This window comes from Myodes glareolus, chromosome X (genome assembly GCF_982192425.1).
Source record: "Myodes glareolus chromosome X, mMyoGla1.1, whole genome shotgun sequence".
NCBI lineage: Eukaryota > Metazoa > Chordata > Mammalia > Rodentia > Cricetidae > Myodes > Myodes glareolus.
Genome location: NC_142053.1, coordinates 116,037,490 through 116,060,048, shown reverse-complemented (window position 1 = coordinate 116,060,048; position 22,559 = coordinate 116,037,490). Strand labels below are relative to the sequence as shown.

Here is a 22,559-nt window from a genome sequence, read left to right as displayed (position 1 = left end):
GAAAAGCTAGGGAGTTGTGGAGGGGCCCCTAAGTTCAGGCCCACTGGTGAGGTCCTAGAGAGTGGGGTGTCAGCCTGTCCAAGCTTGTGTGCACTGTCTCACCTCTCAGATACCCTCAGAACTGAAGCAGGCTGTGTTGCAGGGTTCCAAGGACCTTGCAAGTAAAAAGGTGGGCATGGGGACAGGGTGGGGATTGGATAAAGAAATCCCAGCAGCAGGAACACATGCCACTGGATAGCCAGAAAAGCTTAGGGAATTGTGGGGGGTTGCATTCTGTCTCCCTGGGAAGGTCCCAGTGAGTGGCACTTCTGGCTGTCTGGCCCTGTGGTCACTGACTCACCTCTCTGGTCCCCTCAGCACTAGGGCAGGGTCTATTGCAGGGTTCCAAGGACCTTGCAGACAAAAAGGCGAGCTTGGGGGAAAGGTGGAATGGGAAAAAGAAAGCCCAGCAGCAGGAACACTCCCCACTGTCTCTCCGGTCCCCTCAGCCCTGAAGCAGGCTGTGTTTTAGGGTTTGAAGCTCCCAGCAAATTGTTGTCTTCCCTAAATATTTTGATTTATCTTACATCCTAGGTTAATTTACCTGCTACACAGTTTCATGTAAAATTGTATAGATAAAAATATTTTATATAAATAGAATTGTGGATTTTGTATTTTCCTTGGACTAATGTTTTAGAGATTTATCTTATTCCCATTATTTCCCAGTGTTATTCTTATATGTAGTTTACTTATTCATTCTCTTCCAAGTGGCCATTTGGGTTCTACAAGTTTTGAGTCATTAGGAGTAAGTGATTGTGAATTGGTTTATGAAAGTCTCATAACTATCTTTGAATTTTTTTCACAAACACTCAGGATAGTGAACTATTCCATTTTATTGGGGTTAATTACAGGAATATGGATGAGAGGTTACTTACAGGAGCAGAAATGACTCAAAGACAGCTATGTCACCAAAGCCTACCACAGCACTGATGACAACTCACAAAACTTGGAACCTAGGTCACACTATACAACCTGAAAGAAGTTCAACAAGCTGGAGAGTGTTATTTCCAGGTGCCTCAGTTGTTCCAAACCTTTTTGAGGCAGTTGGAGTTGTTTCTTATTCTTCAAAGCCGCTGGTTTGGTCTCAGAGTCTTTGCAGCTTTTCTCTTCTAAGAGTCTTCCTAGCAGCTCAGCTCCTCTCAAAGCCTTCTGTGCAGCTCATTTTAGTTTCAGAGTGACTCTCAGGTTTTATTGTTTATCCTGGCAGTGAGGGACTTAAAATATCTGGCCAGTTTCAGGGACTTCCTGAAGCTATTTTGAATTGTTTATCTTCCTACCTACGGAGTGTCACTGCAGAGTGAAATGCTTCAATCTCAGAGGAAAATATGACACAACTCTTGGACATAATGCTTCTGCCAAAATCACAATCCATGGCCTTACGGAACTCTTTATCCACTCTCATGGTATTGTACATAGTATTGCTTCTGATATAGAAACTCACTTTACAACCAGTGAAATGCATCAGTGGGCCCACAACTTGGAGTGCTGGGCAAGGTTTCTTAAGAAAACAGTATATGTTTTGAATCAATATCCTATATGATACGGGTCCTCTCATAGCCAGGATCTACAGGTCCAGGAATAAAGGGGTGAAAAGGGGAATAGTTCCATTCACTGTTACCCCTAGTGGACCACTGGGAAGTTTTGCTTCCAGTTCCCAGGATCTTAAGTTCCATTGGCCTTAAAATTTTGGTTCCAGTGCCTGGGGGATACACTCCTGCTAGGAGACACAGCAAACATTCCATTGAACTGGAAGCTCAGATTTTCTCCTGGCCACTTTGGGCTTCTGATGCCCTTAAGCTAACAGGACAGTGGTAGTTAGGGAAGTAATTAGTCCTGATGTTCCAGTAGCAACACCAGTAGTTTTACCTAGGATTGTGAGAAGGGGCAGGGCCTGAACTATTCGTCTGTTATGTCATGCCGCTATAAACTCTGTGATTGGACCTGGCAAGGGTTCTTCTCTGGGTACCACCCCCAATTTCGAGAAAAGAAACACCAGAGCCCAAATCCCAGACCACCAGGTGAGTAGGCAGTGGTAAACTTGAGTGCTGCAGAGGACCAAGGCATTGTGGACCTTTGGGCGTAAGGGCTGGGTGGTAGTGCTCAGGGCCAAAGTATTAATAAAATTCAAAGAGTCCAGTGCACCCATAAAGTGTGTCCCTGGAGATGTAATGCAATCTGTGGTATCAAAGAGAGTGATGTGCGACAGATAAGGATGGGTAGTGATATTTGTTTCAGAGAAGTTAGTGAGTATTGAGATGAGAGAGCCTAATAGTTCAATGGGTGAGGCAGAGTTTGGCACTGGAGGGACACACAACCAGCATTCCTCAAAGCAGCCATGCAGGGTGTTACTTAGTAGCTTCTATGCAGAGGTTAAGGCCTGAAATGAGGACATAGGGGTGAAGTCAGTATCATCCAAGAGGGGAGACATTAGGGCAGTAAAAATCTTTGATGCATGTTGGATCACATCTTCTATTTTTTTAATCTAGATGTTAGGAGAGTGGGGTGTGTACTCGTTGTATTTTGATCATATACACCTGCTGAACAGGTCATAATACAATTTGCCAGTGACACTCTCCTCCCATCTGGTGTTCTATAGGTCTTGAATGTAGAGGTAGAAGGATTCCCCCTGTACATAAAATGAGGGGGAATTAGGATAGCCAAGATTTGTTCCATGGTATTTGCAGGACCAATGTGGGCAACCTTTGTAAGTTTCTGTCCACTTTTTACAGTAATCTTCCTTTTGGTCATAGAGAAAACAGGCATGGGGGTAAGTACCAGTGAAGAAGAGATAGATAGATAGTTATAGGTAACTCAATTAGCCTTTTAACATCCTGATATAGAGCAATTTCCTGAACCTATTAGGATGGGTTAGAGGTGTGAGTCTCTTGGACATTAGACTTCCATATGTAAGAGCTAACCTGGATACATGTAGATAGGAAGAAATAGAGGAGAGAGCAAATTTGGATATAAAAGATTTTTGGATTATTTATTCAGTGGCAGAATGTGCTACCACATGAAAGAATTTGAAAAATGAGCATGCTAACTTTGGTTACTGGGCTGTACTTAAGTCAAGCTGTTTGTAGTAACAGAGCAAGGCTTTAGTACACCCGAGTCTGTGGAGTTCTAAGAAAAGGACACAAAATAAACTCCACTGAAGGTAGTTTCAAAAGCTCCAAATTGGAGCTGAGAGACAAGAAATAAGCCCAAGAGGCATAGGGAAGCCACAAGACTTTCAGGAGGGAACTGAGGGACAGGAGGGATAAGGTCACAGAATCCCAGGAGAATTTAAGGAAGTGGTGAAGCTCCACAGGCAGCTCTTATGGGGAGGGGGCAAGGAAACAGACAGGGCTCCAATAAAGGGAGTGGCATAAGTGTTTTAGTAATTAGACTTGCCCACATGGTGGGGCCACAGAGGGCATAGCAGGCTCCAGGAGCCAGAGAGAAGACACTTACCAAGTAGGAGAGGAGAAATGAATGGTTAGAGCAGGTAGAGGGAAGAATCGCCTGAAGAGGTGAACCAACAGAAACAAATGATTCTTACATACCTTAGGGGAGTCAAATCAGTAGCTCAATTCAGACAAGAAGCTTGGTTCAGAATGGTATAGTCCCTTTGCCAGTTGAAAGGAATGAATAAGAGCAGTTGGTTCATCCTGTTGATTAGTATTTCCGGCTAGGAGCACGCTTATGAAAAAGCTTGTCAGTGGGTGCAAGGAAGGGCTCATGTGAGGTTCCAAGGGCCACCTCATATAGGAAGCAAGCAAGAAGAGAAAACGAGGGGATTCAAGAGTAAAAGACCAGCCATCCCTAGAAAGGACAGAATTTTATCCTTGGTCGTGGGGACTGCAAATAACTGAGGTAAATGGTTTCTACCTAGGGCAATGGCCTTGTGAGTTAGAGTAATAGCTTGTCCCCAGATAAGTAACCCTGGGGATGGACAGCTGGACCTTAGAGGGTGAGACCCTGTATCCCTGGTCAGACAGGAAGTTTAGTAGAGTAGAGATGTCATCTTGGCTATTTTGTAGGGATGGACTACAGAGGAGATCTTCTATGTATTGTATAAGCTTGGATTTCAGAAGAGACAAAGAGGGTGAGTCAGAGGCCAAATCCTGGCCGAGTAGATGTGGCTTGTCCCTGAACTTCTGGGATAGGACAGTCCAGGTGAATTGAGTAGAAAGGTGGGTTTTTGGGTCAGCTCAAGTAAAAGCAAAGATAATTTATAACTGGTCAGCTGATGGGTGATCTGGGCCTGATGTCTTCAAACTGCAAGGGCCCTGGGGGATAGTCCACAGCCCAGTGTCCCTCTTGATAGCACATAGGACATGGTTGGTAGAGTTTTCGAGGGTTTGGACAGATCTGAGCCCAGTGGCCCTCTTGACTGCATTTGAAGCAAGGACTCAGGTTCCCAGGCTTTCGGGGGCCATCGGGGCAGTGGCTGTAACTGGCTGAAAGGCCTTTGCCACCCTTGGTACGCTTTTAAGGCCACCACTAAGACTTGTGCCTTTGGAGTTAATGATCCCGTATCTAGGTGTTTGGCCCCAATGTCGGGGAAACACAGGGAGAAGGAGGTCATAAGGAGTTATTTCCCATCTGGGGTCTTGGGATGCAGGTTGGTATATTGTAGGAGGGCTTTTGTAATTGTCTAGAAATTAGAATAAGCTTTTTTGTTTGTCCTGAATGACCTCTTGGATTTTTTATATAGTTTACAGCTTTTAAGGTCAGCCTTCTGGATACTGATCAGGAGGCAAGTTATAAATTGATCCAGGAGGGAAGCTATAAATTTATCTCTAGCTGAAATGCCCCCTAGAATATTGTAGTTTTATTCAGGGCCCCAGATGGGGACTACCTCAGCCCCAACTGGGTGGACAGTGTTAGATTTTTGAATTTTGTCTGCATGCATCCTATCCTGCTCCCAGACTTACTTGTGCTCCTTACAGCAAAGGTTGTTCATGAGAATCATCTAAATGTCATGTAATGTGAGGTTGTAGGATTGGGTAATATGTTGAACCTTTTTAATGAATGTGTAGGAATTAGCAATATAAGATGCTGTTTTTAAGTCCTATTTTGGTAACTTTTATTTTTTATTAATTTTCCTCATTTATTATTCTTATCCTTAGAACAAGTATCACCTACATGAACATACATCCCAATCCAAAATATCTTGAAGACCTTTTGTTGCCTCCTTGTTTAGCTTACACAATGTGGTCACCTTTAATCAAGATTGTAGTGAAGTCACATGACATTCACCCTCTCCAGCCATAGCAAGGACAGTTGCCAGCCATATGGCTGCCTTCATCCTAGTGGGGGACAGCAGCTCAGATAGTGGCAAGCCATGTGTTGCTTATACCCCAAAATGGAGTTATGCCACCTGATTTCCTTAAGATTACCTATGTATTTTTTAACTGTCAAAACCTTGTATTATGAGTTTTACGTTAACCCTTGTTAGAGATTTTACAGATTTTTAACCATACCCAATATACTTACAAATTCTGAAGTATAAAGAGTTTAAACCAATAGTCTTATAAATCTTAAGATAAGATTCACAACAATAGCAAAAATTTTATAGAATTAACTCAAAACAAAAAGAGGATGAAATGAGTAGCAATAATCATTATTAGAAATAGTTTCCTGTTTTGCTTTCCTTTCTCTGTTATATAGTCAGGTGGCCTGCCTGACATGGGACAGAGATTTTGGAGGAAACCCTTAAATAAGCATGCCTAGGTCTAGAAATAGGGGAGCCATGATCCAACTCCAGAGCCAGCCTTTCATTGGAGTGAAGCAGCATAAAACAATAATTTAATAATACTTATACCTAAAAGATACTTGAGTCCCTGTAAAACTGAATCCAGTAAGCTAAGAACAAAGAAGGCTTAGGGACAGAAATAAATTTGAACCCATAGGTATAGAGTCTGCTGCAGGAGGGAGCTTAGAGATGCACCAGCCAGCAAGGCCTACGCCTTCTCTCTCCTATTCTTTCCAGGTCCTGGCTCACACATCTGCAACAAAATTATAGATCCATCAACAGAAACTTAAAAAGACAGAACACACACACACACACACACACACACACACACACACACACACCTGTGTGTGTTGGTGGCAGAGAAAAACCAAACAGGACTTGGGCCAAAGATAAGAGAAAACTGGAATATAGGGAATAAGGAATCGTTCTCTTTTCCTGATTGCTCACAGTAGTTGTAAAAGTTCTCAATAATATTGGGAATCTAGGATGCCATTAGGTGGCCGTTTGAATTGGTTATCTAAGGAATATTGAGACTAGATTTGATTGCAAAAGTGAATAAATTGTGGACCCTTAAGGTCAGGTGCCAGGTGGAGAGACTGGAGGTCTTCTAAGAGGTATTATCCCAATGGGGATGAGAAGGTAAGGATGTCCCTGTTGACATGGGTGAGGGCTGTGTAGGCGAAAAGGTTGCAGTAGCCTGTAGTTACAGGTATTCCCAGGACTCAGTTATACCAAATAGGGCCAAGCTATTCAATGAGTCATCACCACACTCAACAGGGATTGGGGCTAACAGTTTGAGGAAAAAATCAGCACCACCCCTGGTACCAGGGCTTTTGTGGAAGGGGCCCAAAGTCTTGCTTAAAGGCAATGAAAAATTGATTTCATGAATAAGGTCTTATACACAGGAAACGGACAGGAACAAGATAGCATAGTATCATAAAAGGCCATAGAGAAACTGGGGGATTACAGGCAGCTTTAATAGGGAGGCAGAAAAAGGGAGTGGAAAGTGTCATAATAGCCCATTATGGCATAAGGAAGTTGCAGGATTGTGGTCCCAAGGGTGGGGGTGATGAGTTCAGTGAAGAGGGCCCAGCATATATACCATGGGAGGAGGTACCTCTGTCTGAAGGGGAAACTTACAGAATTATTTCTGATGAACGAAATGCCAAGGGATTGGTGAGCCAGAAGTTAAGTTCATTATGGGTGGATAATGAGATGAGGGATAGGGTCCTGGTGCAGTTTAGACCCTGGTGGGGGGGTTCAAGGCACTTAGAGAGCCCATCTAAGTCCCGTTATCAATGTAAGGGTTTTTCTGGCACATAGGTATCTTGGCAGGAGTCAAGGAATACCAAAAAGTCATACCATGTGGCAGTCTTACACAAGAGATGTAACGGGGAGAACAGAATGGCAGCTGCTTCTGAACTGAAAGACAGCAGAGGATTGAGTAAAAGTGGAGAGCTTCTATAGGGTTTTGGAGCATGTACAGTGAGCTAGTTGAAAAGTACAGCATGACTGGTTGTTGCCCTGCTCACCCGCCCCCCATATTGTTGAGTCATGGGGGCAATTTCTAATTCTCAGGGGCTCCAGGTCAAGCCAGAGGCAGGTTTTTTCCATTAGCCATGGTCTTGGACCATGAGTCAAGTCAGGGGGAGGGTGTTCTTCCCCTTATCCCTGGTTGCCAGTTATAAATGCCAGCTAAGGCCATGCAGAAACAAGAATTATAGTTGACATGAAAGTTTCTGTCATATTTTATTAAGAATGTGTTTGTACAGGTAGTTGTTTTCTTTCCTTGATTTCTTTATCATGAAATGTGTTATCAATTAAGAAATTAAGAAAGTAACAGTGGTTGTCTTAAGTTTAAGATACTTAAAGAATGTCCTTCAAGGAACAATGTCACCTATTCTGAAATTTATAATGTGTTAATGGTTGTGTGTCAAGTTTACCAGAGGTGGACTTGTGATAGCTATTCTTGGTTGTTGACTTGACTGCATTTATAATTAAAGTAGGCACATGGGATTTTTGATTGATGGGCCTTGATGTTTTGAGAATTGGACCTTGGTGATCAACCTCAGGAATGAGTCAGGTGTAACAAAGTGGCCAAATAACGGAATAGACCTTGGTGGCTTTCTTTAGGAATGTAATCTAATGACTTAGCAAGGGGGAGGGAAGAGAAATGGGCAAGACCTGCTGTTTTGCCCTGTTTACCAAGCTCAGGCCTGCTAGAGTTCTTCAGTACTTATGTTTGCATTTATAGCAGAACTGATTCTAGGTTACAGGAAGACTAGTCTTTGTCCTGAAGTACTGAAAGTGTTATATTAAATGGGAATTGTGAATTAAGGAAACTTGAATTAATAAGAATACTGTTCTTTTAATATATGCTTTACTGTTTTTAGCTATTGGTTAAGTGTATAATGCAAGGCTAATTCAAATAGTTTAATCATGTATTTTAGAACAAATATTTTGGTAACTACTTAACATATTTGTATTAAGATGATCTTTAAAGCCCATAATTTGACTTTTGAATAGTTATTATAATTCAGTTATTATAATATATTTTGTTTATTTAGTCATTTATGTCCTATTTTATTCCAAAGAAGGATTGTTTCCTGTCTTGTCCACAGAGTGTCACTCTTGGGTTATTTGAAGATCAAAAGCCCTGTAACATTGTATTCTTGGCTTATGGCTAGAAATACTTCCTTTCTTATCAGAAATGATCCTAGGTTATTGGAAGACTAGTCTGTGCACTGAAGTAAAGAAAGGGTTATGCTTAATAGAAAATGTTACTTTAAGGGCAGTTGAATAAATAAGAATATAGTTTTACCAGTGCATGCTTTCATGTGGTATGTTCAGTGAGAGATTTTTTGATACAATAAATAGACATTTGGGGTTTCTTCAAACAAAATAGATGTCCTGAACATTCCTCTTAATTTTTACCTTTATATCTCCTTTTAGTCTATAAATAAATTCTCCTTAGATAATATTTACCTGTCTAATTGGCAACATGAACCTGAGAGAGTAGGAGTATAAATTTTCTGGTGCTCTGAGGGTTAAACCTGAGTAAAGTATACAATTCCAAGGGCAAGCCACATATGGCAAAAACATATTTTTCTACAGAGGCCTATGGACAAATAACAATAGCTAGTTCAAATGAATAACCTAAAGTGAATTCACTCCTATCCACCATACCTGGGAGGGGCATGAAAGCACATTTCAAGAACAATTCTGTGGTTTTTTTTTAAAGAAATTAGGTCACAAGACTTTTGTTTTCTTAGAGTTTTCTCACGAGTACGCAGAATTCTCCTCGCAAGACTCTATTATTGGAATGTGCTCCTGTAGATTTAAGAATACAAATAGAGCACCTATTTGTGAAGAAGGAAATATTATTAACTGATATTCTTCAAAATTTGAATCTTTACATAGGATTTGCTAAATGTTATGTACTTTCACACTTACTGAGAAACAAATTTAGGGTTTTTTTTTTCAGTGTTGGAGATGGATTCCTGGGTTTTGTTCATGCTAAGTAAACTCTATGTCAGATTCTTTTTCAATTTTTGTGTACTGTGAACTTACTTTAGACTCATACTCAAAGAAATATTTCTTCACCCTGAATCTGTGTACTGCTTTTGGGACAATCAATTATGAACCAATTTGTTTTTCTCTAGTCTGAAATTCACAGATTTTTTTTGAAGTGCTGGAGTTCATACCTGCATGGTAGACAAGTGGTCCACTGCTGAGTTATGGCCCTATTGCTCAATTCACAGCAGTTTTGATCCTTGTTTTATTGGGTTTCCTAATTTTGAAATAGTTTTAGGCTTTTGAGAGTTATAAAATAGTACAGAGTTCTCCATATATGTACCTCATTCAACTTCCCTAATATTAAACTAATTGTACTATAATCAAAGCTAGGAAGTTAACCCTGATTCAGAAATATTACTTAAACTATAGTTCTTACTTGAATTATGCCATTCTTTCCAAATCTCACATTTTTTTTCTGTGATCAGGTTCAATCCAGTATCTTATATTTAATTTTTCCTGTTTTTAAATTTTTCTTATTGTTTGAGAATTTCATATATGAGTGTATTGCATTTATATCATTTCTATCCCCAATTCTTCCTGTGAGTCACCATTTCTCCTTGTGAAACACCCCTTTTCAAATTTATGACCTCTTCTTCTAATTTATCATTAAATGCATGTGTGCACACACACATACACACATTGAATTTAATAGTCTCCATTGTCTCTTTGGATCTGTCACAGGTCCCCATTCTCTCCATGTTATTGTAACCTTGACATTTGATGTCTTTATAATGTCTTGACTTTATAAATGTCTCTCAATTATTGTGTGTCTAATACCCACTTTTGAGTAGATTGAGATTATGCATTGTTGGTAAGAATACTACACAGATGATGTTGATCTCCTTGTTGAGCCATATCACAGGGTAGATGTTGTCTATATATCTTTTTAATGGGGATATTAAGATAGATCACTTGATTTGTGAAGTATCTTTCATTTTTTTCCTTTTGTAAGTGTTAAATACACAGCATTTCTGCGGTTCTTTTAACATTCTGCTTCTCCAAAACCCATTGAATTTAGTTACTGTTTATCCATAGAATTTTGTTTTGACAGTCATCATTACTGTGATATTTGCCTAATGGTGACTCTCTATTCATTCATTTCTTTCATTTTATTAGAAATACTTGAATAGAATTTGTTAGGAAAATTATTTATTTCTAACTCATGTAATTTTGTATGGTCATATAAAAACAGATCCATCAACATTTATTGTATTATGAACTGAGCTAGTATTATCTATTTAAATATATACATATATATGTATATATATATCAATATATCAAAGCAGACTCAATGCTTGTAGTATTTTGATTAGCAATTCAAAATTAGCACCACTTATTTCATTGATCTAATTTTCCAGTTTGGGTAATTTTGACCTTCTTCCCTTTGACTCCTAAAGCCTTTTTGCTCTGCCTTAACTTTTTTGAGTACTTTTTTCTTTTCTGGCATCACAAGATGTTTTATGTTCATCAGCATTTCCCCTGCTCCTGCCCAGAAATTCAACTACTGAAGGAATCCTTCTGTTTTGGAGAATGGAAATTTGGATCTGGATGCTAGGTGCATACATTGTTAATTCTTGGGTCAGTATTACTAGGCCACATCAGTGGACAGAGGCAGGAAATAAGCCATGCAATATACATAAAAAATACCTTGGGCATATGGGGCAAGAGTTTTATCACCAAGTTACAATCCAAACTTTGTGTTTATCTATAGTAAAATATGTTCATAGTAATACTCATGAGTTACTTTTCTTAAACTTAAGTCCTTATATAACTTCTTTTATTTCTACCTTTATATTAATTAGTGATTTTTCTATTATTTCATTCTCATATGAACGTAGGTTTTGACTGACATTATCTTTGTTTTATAATACTAGATTTATGAAATACTTTAGAATGTAGGTCAAAAGTAAAAACTATTAAAATGGGAAGCTATTTGAAAATATTTTTCCTAGTGCTTAATTTAGCTCCTAGTGATATTAAGCACTGGCTACTTGCTTTTATAATATTATAGAGTAATAAAATATTTTAAAGTTTCTTAGAGATCTCTATCATTTTGTGAGGTATTGAGAGTTCTGTCTTTTAAATTTAATTTTTGTGAGGTATCAAGGTTCTGTCTTTTAAATGTATTTTTCTAAAATATTGAACAGATTTTATTATATTTAGTGACATTGTACAGGCCCTCATGTTACATGTACTATTCAACTTTTCTCTTGTTCTGTAATTATCATTCCACTATAATGTACACTTAAAAATTCTGGTTAGACTCTGGAAATCAGTATGGCAGTTTCTCAGAGAATTGAGAATCAACCTACCTCAGAATCCAGCACACAACTCTTAGGCATATACCCAAAGGATGTTCAATCATAATACAAAGACATTTCTTCAACTATGTTCATAGCCGCATTATTTGTAATAGCCAGAGCCTGGAAACAACCTAGATGTCCCTCAACTGAAGAATGAATAAAGAAAATGTGGTACATTTGCACAGTTGAGTACTACTCAGTGGTTAAAAAAAAAACCCACAATGGCATCTTGAAATTTGCATTCAAATGGACAGAACTAGAAAAAAATATTCTGAGTGAGATAACCCAGACCCAGAATGATGAACATGGTGTGTACTCACACATAAGTGGGTAGTAGCTGTAAAGCAAAGGATAACAAACCTATAGTTCACAATCCTAGAGAAGCTAAGTAGCAAGGTGAACCCTAAGAGAAACCTTTATAGAACAATCTGGGAAGGGGAAATAGACAAGACCTCCTGACAAAACTGGGAACATGGGGTGGGGGGAGAAGGGAGGGTGGAGGGGGAGGAGGTTGGGAGAAGGGGGAGAGGATAAGAACTTGAGGGAATGGGATAGTTGAGAAGGAGGAAGGACATAAATGGAGAGCAAGGAAAGAGATATTTTGATTGAGGGAAGCATTATGGGGCTAACAAGAAACCTGGCACTAGAGAAATTCCCAAGAATCCACAAGGATGACCACAGCTAAGTAATAGTGGAGAGGGTACCTGAACTGGCCTTGCCCTGTAGTCAGATTGATGACGATCTTAAATATCACTATAGAACCTTCATCCACCAACTGATGGAAACAGAGGCAGAGATTCACAGTAGAGCACTGGACTGAGCCTCCAAAGTCCAGTTGAAGAGTGGGAGGAGTGAGAATATGAGCAAAGAGGTCAAGACCATGAAGGGTTCAGTCACGGAAACAGTTTACCTGAGCTAATGGGAGCTCACCAACTCCAACCGGACTGGGAAGGAACCAGCATTGGACCAAACTAGTCCCTCTGAATGTGGGTGACAGTTGTATGGCTGGAGCAGACTGATGGGTCACTGGCAGTGATACCAGGATTTATCCCTACTGTTTGTATTGGCTTTTTGGGAACCCACTCTTTTTGGGTTCAGCCTGGATATAGTAGGGAGGGCCTTGGACTTTTCCTGAAGCAATGAGCCTGCCTTACCCTCTCTGAGGAGTGGATGGGGAGGAGATGGAGGAAATGGGAGGAGGGGAGGGAGTGGTAACTGGAATTGGTATGAAAAATGAAAAAAGATAGCTTGTTAGCTTGTTTTCTTTTAATAAAATTAAAGAAGAGGAATAAAAGTTCTGACTAGAATATTATCCCAATGTGAAAATATTGAAATAGAAATATGGTTATTATAACATAAAAAACAACAACTTATGATTAACTGGGACTAATAGTGAAAATCTGTAAATCTCAGCCACTCAGGAAGCTCAGAGGATCTTAAATTCAAAGCCTGCCTTGATAGCTTAGCGAGACTCTGTCTCAAAATAAAAAGTGAAGAAGGGACCGGGACTCAGAGGTAGAATGCTTACCTAACACAATTGAGGCCCTGGGTTCAATCTCCATTACTAATTTAAAAACAAAAGAAGAATAAAATGCACATAATTAATTAAATACAATTAAAACTCATGTAAGTTCTTTGATGTTTAATTTTTCCTTGTGCTCTTCTATGACAATTGGCTTATTTGGATGCAATTTTATTTTGAGCCTAGCTTCATATAAAATTATCTCAACTTAAACCAAAGCAACCAAAGGGAATATTTTATGAGGAATTTATTTTAGTGTCATTTTGAGGGGATATTAGAAAAACTTAACGTTTTTAGTAGATACTAATAGAAATATGGAATTTTCTGGAATTTTTGTAAACTGCATACCCTTGAGCAGTGGTTCTCAATCCATGGGTTGTACCACTTTGGGGGTCAAACTACCCTTTCACAGGGGTCACATATCAGATATTCTGTATATCAGGATATTTACATTGCAATTCATAACAGTATCAAAATTACAGTTATGAAGTAGTAATGAAATAATCTTATAATTGGGGTCACCACAGCATGAGGAACTGTATAAAAGAGTTGTAGCATTAGGAAGGTTGAGAACCACTGCCCTAGAAATAATGGAGATACATATAAAATAGGTGGTTCTTTTCTTATAGTATTTCTTGAATAGAATGTGTTTTCAAACACAGTTTGAAAAGCAAAAGTCTGTGTGAAAGTGGTGTGACAGGCATACAATCCCAGCTACTTGGAAGGCTAAGACAGGAAGGTCACAAGGCCAAGGCTAGCCTGGGCAATTTAGTGAGGCCCTGTCTCAAAATAAAAAGGTAAAAAAGATTTGGGGATACAATTCTGTATCAGAGCCTTTACCTGGCATGTGTAAAGTTCTAGATTAAATTACCAGTAAAGATGAAAATAAAATACATAACAAATAAATTTAAAAGTTTGAGATCTAACAGGACTGTAAAGCCTATAGTGCCTAGACCTTAGTACACTGCTGCCTGTGGTATAGTATTTATCCAGGGTCCCAACAACTAGGCAAGCTGGGAATGTGATGTCAGGGCTAAAAATGCTCAGGTTCGCAAGTCATGCTCTTAACAACTGTCTCTCGAAGTACTGCCACATCTGATATTACTGGCTCCTGGCTTTCACTGAATTCTACTGATGCACCCCTAGGCTATGCTGCTTGCAGCCCTTGGTTCTCCTCTTCTCCAGTTCCTTCTAGCAACTTTTCCTTGCCAGGCATCTTGTGTATGTCTCTAGACCTGATATGGACCGGAGGCAGAGTACAGAGGAGTAGCCCATTTTGACAGGGCTGTCTTCTGTCTGGCAAATATTCCACAGTCCCAGTCAGCTCCGATAGCCAGCAAACCTTCCAGAGCCTAGCTGTCTTTGGACCATTCTGGATCATAAAGAGTAAAATCTGTTGTTCAGGGCTAATGCCTTTGCTGGTTTCTGAATCTTCCTCCTCCTCCTCCTCCTTTCTTTCTTTTTTTTTGTTGAAAAACTTAGGTACATTGGCCACAGCCCCCACATTCCAACCATGGATGCAGTTCCTGTTGCTCTTTCTCTTCTGCAGCTTCAAAACACTGCTTTACTTGCCTGCCTATCTCCTCTTAGTGGTTCTCACCCTTGCACTCCCCTCAGGACACAGTTCCCTCTACAACATTGAAACACTGAGCTTTCTCTTCTCAGGATTTTTGAACATGCTGATCCTTCTTCTGCCCTGTATCCTTCTTCTGCTCCATGTATCTTCACCCAACCTATACCTTGTTACCTCACCTTTAAATGCTCTCCACAGATTCTGCTTCTGAAAAGCCTCAGCTGATAATCTGGATTCTGTCTACTCTTCTGAGCAAGCTAGGCCTCACCTTTTTTCTTGTGTCATGGTATGCAGAGGTGTTAATAACACTAATGGAGCGTTGAGCACCATTGAACCAGTCATCTTGTAGCACGGCTATTTTTGTATTAAGATAGTGCTACAGCAGTGTTTACCATTAAGAGGTATTTTCATCCCAATTCTGAACATAAGGAAACTGGAACACAGAAGTTGAATAACCTGCCTCAACATCACACACCTAACAAGTTCTGGTATTGGAGTCAAACCTGTTCCCCTAGAGCTGTGCTATTTACCTCAGTGCCACAATCCTGAGTTTTTTCACCTGAGCATGTATCTGGACCCACACAAAGGCACCCAGCCTTTTGCTTCTACTCAGTTCTCCATTCAGTAGGTGTGGTTTGGAGCCCTTGATTTTGAATTTCCAGTGTTAAAACCTTCATTGATTCGAAGTGGCTGTAGCATATATGTGTGCATAGGAGGCTATCAGGGGCTTGAAGTGCTCGCCTTCTTCACTGAAGTTTCTTCCAAGGAAGTGTGCATAGGTCAAATAGTGTAGAGGCAGGTTGAGAGTCCGTGTCTCAGCCAAGTGGTTGGTGTTACACCCAGGCATCACCGAAGAAATGGGGTATTTCTGACTGCTAGAGAACTTCCACTGTGCCTAGCAATCAAAGGTCAGCCTCATACATTCTCTTTTAAAAATTACTTCATTTTTAAAATTTTTTATTAGATATATTCATTTTATTTTATGTGAGCTTTTTGCCTACAAGTATATACATGCACCACATGCATACATGGTCCCTGCAGAAGTCAGAAGGGGGCACATATCTTCTGGAACTGGAACTAGGCATGGTAATAAACCACAATGTGGGTCCTGGAAACTGAACCCAGGTCCTTGGCGAAAGCTGCAAGTGCTCTTAACAGCTGAACCAATCTCTCCAGCCCCATGCTTCATACATTTTAACATATGTTTCTTTTCTTTTAAAATGATTGCACTTTTCTTATTTATAATAGCATTTAGAAGATCTTCTTGAAAGGACGAACAGGCAGATTACCCACATTTTTGAAACTGTTTCAATAATACAAGAGTTTTCTGAGGTATCAGAGATGGAGAAATGTGTAAGTATTATCAAAGCATCCTTTGTGTAGAGAATGTGTGGAGAAGTGTGTAAGTATTATCTTTGTATCTCTGTGGGAAAATGTGTAAGTATTATCAAAGCATTCTTGCAATTTGTTTAAACTTCTATACCTGAAGATATGGATCTGGTAATCGTGAAATTAACAAGACTGATCTACACATGTTTCAGTAGCAGATGGGTGGCTAAAATTCTGTTGAAAAAAATGCTTAAATGTAGGCTTGCTATATTACCACAACAAGTACTTTTATGTTACTAAATGACCATGCATAAATTTCCCTGAAATGTACTGGGGTAGAGGGGGATAGCATTTACCTTTAAAAGTAAAAAGTAGTGTAGTGACAGGTATAGATGTACATGTTTTGACCAGCTATTAAAATACTTTACAATTATTTATGTTTATGTGTGTACGTGCATAGTTGCTGCAGAGGCCAGAAGGGCATGCCAGATTCCATGGGATGGAAGTTACCAGCAGATATGTGCTTCTTGGTGTGTGGGGGGCTGAAAATCAAAGTTGGGTCTTCTGGAAGAACAATATATTAAGCCATCTATGATTCACATTTTAATTATTATTTTTATTCACAGTTGACTTAAATTGGGCTAGTGTCATTTTAGATGTGATTTATATTCACACAAGAATATCTTGTTTATTTCTGTGCATGATTTTTTTTTAAATTTGCAAGTTCTATATAATAAAGTTTTAATTACAAAACGAATGTTTTGGCAAACCAGGTGTAGTTGAATATACCTATAATCCCAGTGCCCAGCAGGCCTGGGCAGGAGGGCCATCATTTGTAAGATAACTTGAATGATATGACAACCTGTCTCAAGAAACAAACCAACAACAAAAAGAAAAGTTTTGATCGGCTGATCTCATGGTGGAACTGAAGTCCAGGAACTGAGGGAAGCTTAACTTATTCTGCTCTCTTTTCTTGGGTAGGGAAATTGTGGCGAGTCATTTAACCAGGCAGAGCAGACATCCCAGGACCAGGACAACCCTAAGGAAAAAGTTCCTGAGCCAGTGGCAGAGGCCGAGCCTGAAGAGCTAGTTTCTAACCAGGACACAGTACCCTTCGATGAAGGTGCTCAAGGAACCAACAGTGTCACCTCATCTGAGCAGCCTGCTGTGGAAGCACCGCTAATATTTCTGCAGCCAGTAGACACCATTCTTGTCACTGACCCTAATGGGATGATTTACCCAGTTGTTGTAGGAGTTGAGAATATCAGCAGAAATACTCTCTCACCGCTTGTCTACATCCCTTCCAATTTGGGTGAGTTTATAAAGACACAGAAATAGCATTCTTTATATTTTAAAACTCCTTCACACATATTAGTTTTTTTCATTGAAAGATTTATGTTGAGACCTTTCCAGATCCACATATAGTGGTAAGAAACAAGTCAGAAATATGATCCTCCTCAAAGGTAACATCTTATGAAAGCTGTGGTTGTCATTTGTGCCTGCGAATTTAGTTCTGTGTAGTTTATTATGAGAAGGTTTATGTGTTTACCACAGTCAAGATATAGAACATCCTATCACAAGGTTTTTTTCTATCCAACATGGTTGTATTGCCACAGATACACACCTAAAACCATCTTTTTTGGTTGTCCTTTCCTTCCACTAGTAACTTTTTAATATAAGTTTCCCCCCATACAATATAATTCCCTGAGGACTCATCCAAATTGTTATGTGTATCAACAGTTTCATCTTTTTTTTTTTACTGCTGAACACTCTGTTTCGTGGAGTAGATGTACTACGACTAAACCATTCATCTGTTAAAGGAAATTTTGTGGGTTTTCTTCCCTTTTTTCTATTAGAATTAAGACTATTTTGAGCATTTATGTATACATTTTTTATTAAATTTAAATTTTTATTTTCCTGAAAAAACTTATCAAGAGTTTGATTACTTACAACCAATATGTGAATTGTATATTTAGCTTTGTAAAAATAAAAAGTTTCAGTGGGATGTAATTAATGTCTTAGTCTATTTCTGCTGGTGAAACAAGATATCATAGACTAATATTTTTTAAATCATAAATTCATTTTCTTGCTGTTCTGGAGGCTGGAAAGTTCAAAAACAAGGTGTCATTTTCTGGTGAAGGCTGCTTTCTGTGAAGGAGAGAAAGGCCGTCTCCTCACATGGCTACAGGTTGTAAGGGCAAGCTCCATAACTGATGCACTAAGCCTCTTTTACAAGGAACTTAATGCCATTCATGAGAGAGGAATTCTCACAGCCTAGTAATCTCTCAAAGTTCTCTTCTTAATACTAACACGTTGTCAGTACTCAGTTCCAAATGAGACAACACATTCATTCAAAGCATAGTAATTGATATGTAAAATCCTACAAATGTTGAATGTATACAGTTTGACAAACTTGGGCATTTGCATGTTCACTTTTGTGAGACTGTATGACTGCTTTTTAGCATATCTAAACTAGTTTACATTCTTGCTAGCATTTTGTACCTGTCATTTCTATGGTTTTCTACTTCTGGATGATTCAAAATTCCTTCCTTCATCACATCCTTCTGTATTGAAGATTTTCTTTTAATACTTCCAATGAGTAAGTCTGTGTGTGTATGTGTGTGGGGGGTGTACAAAATCTTAATTCCTCCTCCTTTTCTGGAGAATATAATCTAAATATGAAAGATCTTATTTGACAACAGTTAATTTTTCTTTTTAAATAGAAATGCCGGGAATTGCAGAAGCCAATGTTGAAAACCACACCCTGACAATGAACAACCCAACTCTTGAGGAAAATCAAGAAGAGGAAGACACTTTCATTCCGCCTGTCTTTCACAACTTCCGTGAGTTTGAAATGATACACATTACAAATAGCACTCTGTAATCCAAATTTACCACAGTGTAAGTTAGTGTCAATTTTTTTTATTGTTTGAGAATTTTATATATACACATAAGTTTTTAGCATATATGCCTCTCCCTTCTCTCTCCTCCCCTCCAACTCCCCTCTCACTCTCGATTTTTCATTCCCAACTTCATGTACACTTTTTAAAAATGCACTGAGTCCACTTAGTGTTGTCAGTATGTACATAAATATATGACTATCTACTGGAGCCTAGGCTGTCTGTCGGGAGTCTTATTCTTAAAAAAATATTGACTCTACTTTTCTCTGTAGCTATCAATTGCCAATAACTCCTCAGGTGAGGTGGAACTTATTTTGAAGGATTCATTAATTTATTTTTTTAGATTATAATTTCATTACAATATTTCCCTCCCCTTTCCTTCCTCCAAACTGCACCACATACACCTCCCATTCTCCTTTACATTAATGTCCTTTTAAAACTAATTTTTATTACATATAGTGTGAGGTGCACTAGGGTGAGGTGAATCTCAAACTACTTTTAATTTACATTTCCATGGTGAGTTACAATTTTGAACACTTTAAAAAGTGTTTCTTAGCTATTTGTGTTTCATCTGTTGAAAACTTTCGCTTAGTTCTTTTAAAATTGGATTATTTATTTTTTGATGTTCGGTTGTTTTTAGTTCTTCGCATATTTATTAGGAATTACCAGTCTTCTATTTCTTCTGCTGTATACATTTTTCATTCCCAGCATTTGTGTATGAATGATCTGTTTCATCCATGCTTGTATTTAGAATCTTTCTGTTGTTATTTTACCCTTCCCAATGGTCCATAGTTGCTTCTTTCTATTAGAATGATTTCTTCTTTGCGTTTATTCAAGGCTCTTTTCGTTTTCATCATGGGACAGTGTCTCTATTCTCCCCATAATATTTAAGGATAGTTGTGTAGAACTTGTAGTTGATAGTTTATTTTTCATCAGCAGCCTTAAAACTTTATATTTTGAGATAACTTAAAATCTGGATGTTAGAAGAAATTAGAGAGGCTACATTTAAGCTGTACTCATTTTCATCAATGATAATGTATTGCCGAAATATAGCACTATGACTGTGAAATTGACATTGATTAAATCAATATTTGTATGCATGAATGTTTATATTTAGTTTCATGGAGTTTTATAATATGAGATGCTTACTTGTTCACCTCCACAGTTATGCTATAGGAGATGTCTAGCATCATTGTAAGAATATTTCCTGTTGCCCCTCTGGAAACTACAACCATGTCCCTCTCTCATCTCCCTTCACCCCACCCTGCTCCATCCTAAGCACCATTTGGCTATCTGTGACCTTAATTTCTTTTCTACATTTTTCATTTACATTTTACTTCAATTTAATTAAATGCTGTGTAACTTTTTGGGTCTAATTTTTCATTCATTGCTTGCTATGAATATCAATTTTTGCACATGTCAGCACTTCCTTCAGTGCCACATACTATTCCATGGCATGTATATACAACTTTCTTTGTCTCTTCACCCACTAATCAATAGTGAAGATAGTTCCAGGGATTTTTAATTGTTAGAAGTAAAGTACTATGAGTGTTTATGTATATGTTTTATAAATTTATGTGAAATTCTGAGTCATATGATGACACGTGCTTCATTTAAGAATTCACTGAATTTTTTTCCCAGGGAGTTATACCATTTTATCACCTCACGAGTATTTGTGAACAACACAATTTCTCTTCATGTATATCTTTCTATTTTCATTTTTCCTTTCTTATGGTTCTCAAAGCTTCATTCTTTTCACCATGTAATTTCTATATGATTTTCCTTTGGCCCTTTTAAAATTATAATTTTGTCTTAGTCTATGTGAAAATGTGTTTATTTCCTGTATTTTTTGAGGGGAGGTTTTGAGACCGGGTTTCTCTGTAGCTTTGGAGTCTGTCCTGGAACTAGCTCTTGTAGACCAGGCTGACCCCAAACTCATTGAGATCTGCCTGACTCTGTCTCCAGAGTGCTGGGATTAAAGGCGTGATCCACCGCCTGGCTTCTACACCTTATTTAAGGATAGTCTTACAATGTATGAATTCATAATTGGGATCCTTGAAAATGTTTTCTTGTAGATATTCCAGTAATACCAGAAGCAGTCTTGGAAGGCAGCCCTGAGACAGTGAATTACCCACCTGCAATGGGAAATAGCAGTGGCCAGCAAAATCCATCTTCATCTGTTGAGCCCGTTTCTGATTCTGGTGAGCTGCAGATGATACACTTTAAGGACAGCATTCTTCAACCCAATCTGTAAACATCTCAGCATCCTTAATGCAAACCATTTGTAGTTCATTTTGCAAATTAAACATTTTATTTTAAAATAATTTTAGATTCATATTATTTGTAAGAAATAAGAACATAATCCCTTCTATATTTTATCATTTCTTCAACAATATATAAGAATACCAAGATTAAATAATATGACCAGGATATTCACATTGATCTGATACTTGAATATAATTGAGAAGGCCCAGTTTTCTTATAGTAGTTTTATGCTTATTCTGATTTCTGTACATACTTATTATATGAGTAGGTTTTATTGCCACTACTGTTGTCAAGATTCAGAATAACTCCATCACCATTGGCTGCCTCATTTGCTTTTTGTTAATCTACCCACCTCGCTCAAGTCAAGCTTTTCTTCCCAACTGCATGTTCCCTACCATGTGACTAATACTGGTTTCTATATTTTTGTCACGTTAACAGTATTATATAAAATCTTACTGTATGTAGATTTTGTTCCCATTGTCACAATTCCCTTATAAGCACTTGTGGGTATCTGTAGATAGTTCATATTATTTCTCAGACCCTCCCCCACTATGTTGTTTTTTTAACCATTTTGCCCATTGAAATATATACTTTTTTCCATCCAGTTTTGGAATTAGGGCTGAACCTCTATGAACATTTGTGTACTGGCTTTTGTGTAAATGTAAGTTTTATTTCTTTTTCATAAATTCCAAAAGTGCAATTGCTAGATCTTTTGGTAATATATTTTGGCAACGATAGTACCATCAGAAACCACCAATCAGTTTCCCAGAGCTGCAGTACCATTTTTATTTAAGGGTGAAATAGTTTTTCCACATTTATGCTCCTAATATGTCCATTGTTCTCCCCCAACTCCCTTCTGATTCTCTAACTTCCCTCCTTATAGCATATCCATTACCTTTGCAGGTCTTTTGCTAGATCTTTATATGGGCAACTATGCTAGAGGAAGATTTATTCAGTTTGTCTTTGTCTTGAGAAAAGTTTTCCCTTCACCCCCCCCCCAAGGATAGTTTTACATTATGTAGAATTCATGGTTGGGAATCCTTTACTTTCAGAGATCAACGAAGTTATATTGGTAGAATTGCCAAAAAAAGCTGAAGCCATTGTGAATGGATGTAAACAGACAGTGTATTATCCTGCTTTATTAGGACGTGTTGTTCCTCCAGATCCTGAAACTCTAGCTGCCTCTGTATCTTCTGAGTCAGGTGAGTTTGGAATAATACATACACAGTATAAGAAGTACTTTTATTTTTGCACATGTATGTATGTAGCATGCATGCATATTATGTTTGCATTTGTGGACGTGTATGTCTGT

The 22,559-nt window shown here is 38.5% G+C and overlaps 1 protein-coding gene across 1 annotated transcript in view; it reads left to right on the top strand.

The window, feature by feature from the left end:
- Nucleotides 1-22,559, top strand: part of Bend2 (BEN domain containing 2) — a 59,790-nt gene that overhangs the window by 12,776 nt on the left and 24,455 nt on the right. Inside the window, exons 4-8 of the mRNA XM_085684499.2 lie at nucleotides 16,002-16,106; nucleotides 17,064-17,394; nucleotides 18,806-18,925; nucleotides 21,058-21,183; nucleotides 22,300-22,449. Coding sequence (XP_085540625.1) covers nucleotides 16,002-16,106; nucleotides 17,064-17,394; nucleotides 18,806-18,925; nucleotides 21,058-21,183; nucleotides 22,300-22,449 — 832 coding nt within the window. The remainder of the gene's footprint in view (nucleotides 1-16,001; nucleotides 16,107-17,063; nucleotides 17,395-18,805; nucleotides 18,926-21,057; nucleotides 21,184-22,299; nucleotides 22,450-22,559) is intronic.